The sequence below is a fragment of the Phoenix dactylifera genome, chromosome 2 (genome assembly GCF_051530095.1).
Source record: "Phoenix dactylifera cultivar Ajwa chromosome 2, Ajwa_hap1_PhDact_Kaust_v1.1, whole genome shotgun sequence".
NCBI classification, from domain to species: Eukaryota; Viridiplantae; Streptophyta; class Magnoliopsida; order Arecales; family Arecaceae; genus Phoenix; species Phoenix dactylifera.
Genome location: NC_143191.1, coordinates 32,954,021 through 32,958,858, shown reverse-complemented (window position 1 = coordinate 32,958,858; position 4,838 = coordinate 32,954,021). Strand labels below are relative to the sequence as shown.

The 4,838-nt window shown below is 45.7% G+C and overlaps 1 protein-coding gene across 1 annotated transcript; it reads left to right on the top strand.

The window, feature by feature from the left end:
* The first annotated feature begins 586 nt into the window (after positions 1 to 586).
* Positions 587 to 1,774, top strand: LOC103718512 (ethylene-responsive transcription factor 3-like). Its single transcript, XM_039129279.3, has one exon. The coding sequence runs from the start codon at positions 822 to 824 to the stop codon at positions 1,494 to 1,496; it is 675 nt and encodes a 224-aa protein (XP_038985207.3). The 5' UTR covers positions 587 to 821; the 3' UTR covers positions 1,497 to 1,774.
* The last annotated feature ends 3,064 nt before the right edge of the window (positions 1,775 to 4,838 follow it).

The following is a 4,838-nucleotide window of genomic DNA, read 5'->3' as shown; positions in this document are numbered from 1 at the left end:
TAATTTCATAGATATGAAAAAGGAAAGAAGATGTTGTACCTAGAATAATATCAAGGATCAAGTGTCATGTTAGTAAAAATATTCTAGAAATAGATTCTAACATATCAACATTTAAAAGAAAATCTAATGGTAGAAATTTTGTGCCATACTAAACTATAAAAGGAAAAATAGGATGGGATATTGAAGCCTCTGGATATACAATCCTAGTTAAAAATTGCAAACTAATGATTCTACATATATAAAAAAGAGAGTTTATGTCCAATTTCGATTGCCATTTGTTTATGTTCCATCTCTTATGATAAATAAACTATACGATAGATATGCAGCTAAAGAGAAAAAAAAGAGAAAGAGGGGGGGGGGGGGGGGGGGGGGGGGGGGGGGGGTGTTGGCGGATGTATATTTAGGTTTTTTTGATAATTTTTAAGTTTTAAAAATTGGAAGAGAGAAATTGAATTATCCTTTCTGTCTATTTAATATTTGTTACCCTTATTTGAAGAGGGAAGGGCGTTTTGGCCATTCCGCCGGCTAAAAACCAAAGATGGGAAAATAGACAAAGGGGACTAGGGAGATGGGGAAGGGTGGAAGAAAGTAGCCAAGTCGTTTGTGGGGGCGAACGGGAGAGTGAGAGGAAGTAGGGGAAAAGAGGTGGAGAAATCAAGACACCGCTTCTCGTTTTTGTTAAAAGGAGAGAAAGCCAGCACCCCCTCGCATCCCCCACCCCAAACCCTAGACTTCCCTCTCTTCCCCTCTCCCCACCTTCTACCTACCCTCCAAACCCTCATCCCCTTCTCTTCCTACCTTCTTTCCTTCCTCCGATCGCGATGCGGAAGGGGAGAGCTGTCGCGGCCCCGGCAGCGGCGGCGGCGGCGGCGGCGGCTGCGATCGGATCTGGACCGGGCCTTGATGTCCGGTTCCGCGGCGTCCGGAAGAGGCCGTGGGGGCGGTTTGCGGCCGAGATCCGCGACCCGGTGAAGAAGACCCGCGTCTGGCTCGGCACCTTCGACACCGCCGAGGAGGCCGCCCGTGCCTACGACGCGGCCGCCATCAGCCTCCGCGGCTGCAAGGCCAAGACCAACTTTCCCGCCCCATGCCCTCCATTCCCGGCAGCCCCCCTCCCTCTCTCCTCCTCCCCCACCGCCATCGCCGCCGCCGCTGCCTTCCCCCACACCCCCTACCCTCGGCAGCGGCAACCACCGCCACAGTGGCCGGCCTCCAGCAGCCACAGCAGCACCGTGGAATCCTTCAGTGGGCCCCGGCGCTCCTCCGCGGCGCCCCTCAGATCTCAGCTTAGAAGCCGGAAGGTCGATCCACCGCGCGCCCCCGCCGGCGAGGAGGAATTGCACAGCGACTGTGGCTCCTCGTCCTCCGTCGTGGACGACGATCTCGGGGTCATCGCGTCCGTCTACCGCCATCCACCTCTGCCGTTCGATCTCAACCTCCACCCGCCGCCCGACGACGAGGACCTCGACCTTCACTGCACCGTCCTCCGCCTCTGATGCCCCGATCCGCGCCGCAGCTGAAGAAAAAAAAAAGAAAAAACATAAAACTATTTGCTTTATATGTTTCTTTCTTTTCTTCTGCTGTAGTCCTTTTTATTTTTTTTTCTGTTATTTTTTCTCCTCTTATTTTCTTCTCTGGTTGAATCCATTTAGCTGTAGCATAAATCTGAGATGGGGGTTGCTTCTCTGGCCCCTCATTTTTTTTTCTTCTTTTCCTTGTTTTGTACAAAAAAACCACCAATGATGAATGAGAAATATTAGAGTTTTTTTTTTTTTTTTTGGCCTTGAGTCCGTTTTATGACTTCAATCTAGTTTTTCCTTCCCCGTTTCATTAATTTTGGTCAAGAGCGGGGACTGGTCGTAGTGGGCCCACAGCCCGCGACCGGCCACCCAATTTGGTGCACGCTCTACGCTTTGGGTGGAGTTTGGGCTCGGTTGCCGAGCTTCTACGCCACGCCATGATTTGATATTGTTTTGCTATTTTTTCGATGAGATGGTGAATGGAGACCATTGGGTAGACGGGAAAAGTTGGGGTGGGTTGCTCACCACTTGAAGGGAAAGTAGTGGGGGTTGGTTGGCGATGGCCGGTAGAATTCAATACTGTGTATAAATGCAGGGCGCCTCGTTTCGACGCTTCCCTGGGGATTTCACATAGTAGAGAACTGCAGAGGAACAAAAATCATATGGGTGGGCACCATAGTGGCAGAATTTTTTTTATTATGTTTTTTTTATATCTACCTTAAAGGGAAAACTAAGAAGTCCAATAAAAATTAGAATTTTTTGTACTAACAGAATCCCTCAATTTTATAATCTAAAAAAAATAAAAAAAAAATTTTCATGCATCAATAGAGATCGAGCACAAAGAAAAACCATCATACATCCTCTTTATTTTTTATCAAGTGATATGCATTTATCATCTTTTCGATGCATATTATAAGCTTTTTTAATATATAAATACCTCTTAGTAACCCAATATATACTTTTAAGTAAATTGATACATATTGTTTAGATTATGAAGTTTACTAGTACATAGTACATGGCTAGTCGACACACACCTAGCAATATAGTCATCTAACATCCTAATATATACTTTTAGGTAAATCAATACACAGTTTGAAATATGATGCTCAACCATGCACACTAAATGACCAAGTGATACATGCTTATCGATTTTCTAATACATACTGTAAGCTTTTCTGATATACATCTAGCAGTAATTCAATATATATCTTTAAGTATATTAATTCATAATTTTTAGAATATGGTATTCATGAATACACACTATACGTTAGGTGATATATATCTAGCAAAATAGTTATCCAATATTCTAACACATACTTTTAGTTAAATCAATATATAATTTTCAGAAAGAAGGGAGAAAGAGACTCAGGAAGAGAAGAAAGTCCTTACGGATAGGAGAGACAACTTGCTGAGAAAGATGATAGAAGGAGATGCTTGATGAAGAAGAAAATGGTCTTTCTTTGCATATGATTTCTATTTTTTTTTTCTTCTTTTCTTTTTTTAAGTAGGAGAGTGATAGGCTCCCTTGGTAGGAATCCTCTAATTCTTATTTAACTTTTGAATTTTCTTGGTAAGGTAGGTGCAAGAGAAAATGTGTGGAAAAAAAAAGAAGCTCTGCCTATTGTACTGGGACTATACGAGTTGAATCAAATAAAAGGAAAAAGGTGGTTCTCTGTGCATGGGCTGCTGCTCTGCATTACCAGGGAAGGGTGCAGGAGAGGATCACGGTGTGCACATGGGATGTGGTGCATCATGCGTGGGTTCTGGTATTTTTGTGGTCTTATGGTTGGACCAGAGCTGGCTGGCTCGGCTCAGCCTCCTTGCTGCCCATGTTATTGCTCGCTTAAAAAATTCATCGAACAGTAAAGATAAGCATCCAGGTTTGATCAGAAGAGATAACGATGGATTCCATCCTTTATTTTTTGTGGCCGGCAATGATTGCCGATGCCAAACGGTTCCAGGTATGAAGAAGTGGAAGAGACAGCATGAGCTGAAGCAACCCAAGCACAAAGCAACTTATCCTGCAATTGCAATGACCGTATATATCCTTGTTTTGCTGGTCTTAGCTTTGGTGGCCAGCACATCCCTCGAAAATTTCAAGACGAATGATATATTCATACATCTCGGGGTGAAGTAAAACGTTCAGCAAGTTATCCAGGCTGTGGAGAAGAGGCCAAAAGAAACGGATTCCAGACTCACTGGTTGGTGAAAGGAAGTTCAGGAGAGGTGTCGGTCATGGATCATGTGTGATGGGCAGATGATGTTAAGGATCAAGTTTTGCGATTCATTAATTGTTTGCAGACAATGAATCATGTCATCCCTTGAAAGAAAGCTGCTAAGGCATCATGTATTGCCAAGCCATTCCTCTGGATGTTTGAACAACCTCATGAATTGCCAAGAACAAAAGTTTTTGCTGGAGACTTGCAGTTCACGACACACCACAGGGATACAGCTAATATTCTCCAGTGCATATCCATTGCAAATTTATGGCAGAGCAGAGGCTGCAGATCTGTGGCCGCTGCTGGAAGATTTATTAACATACCTATGGTAAATACACAATACCGATATGCTACAAGCAGAGATCAAGTAGAAAAGTTTGTGAAAATGGATTCTGTTGCTGGAAATTGAACCCGGAAGCGACCGTCGGCTGAGGGGGGAGGAGCTCCGCTGCTGGAACGGTGGGTGGCGGTACGTCGGCTGGTGGCGTCCTCCGGAGGACCTGCAAGAAGCCGGTGGCCGAGCTTTCCGGCGCCGGCCCTCCGATGCTTAAGTCAGAGGGGCCAATATAAGAGTGGAGATAGCAGTAAGAAGTTAGAGTTTTCCTTGTCCCCCCTCCCTCAAATGGAGGGATTCCCCTTTTACAGAGGGAGTTGGGTTACCTGTGATGTGATGGGGCAGATTATCCTCTTTGTGATAATCGAGCACGATCATGTTCATTAATGGCGTCGTGGGGGATGAGACCGGATCAGACCGGAGTCAGCGAATTGTCGTGATTGATCGGACCTGGTGGAGTGGTTCAACCGTCCGCTGTGGAGGGCCTGGGGTCCGTAGATAACAAGCGCATTAATTGTTGAGTGAACCGGTGATCAGGAAGAGCCATACGCTTTGATGGTCAAGTGATCCGGAGATCATCTTGAGCCGCGTTCATTAATGGTTGAGTGCACTGGAGGCCTACAGAGGCCACGCGCATTAATGATCGGGTGTGGCGGAGGCCTGCGAAGGCCATGCGCATTAATGGTTTGACGACGGTAGCAGGATATGGTGAGATTCGAGTATCTGGAGTTAGGCTCCCGAAAGGTGTCAGGCCGAGGTCGAGCA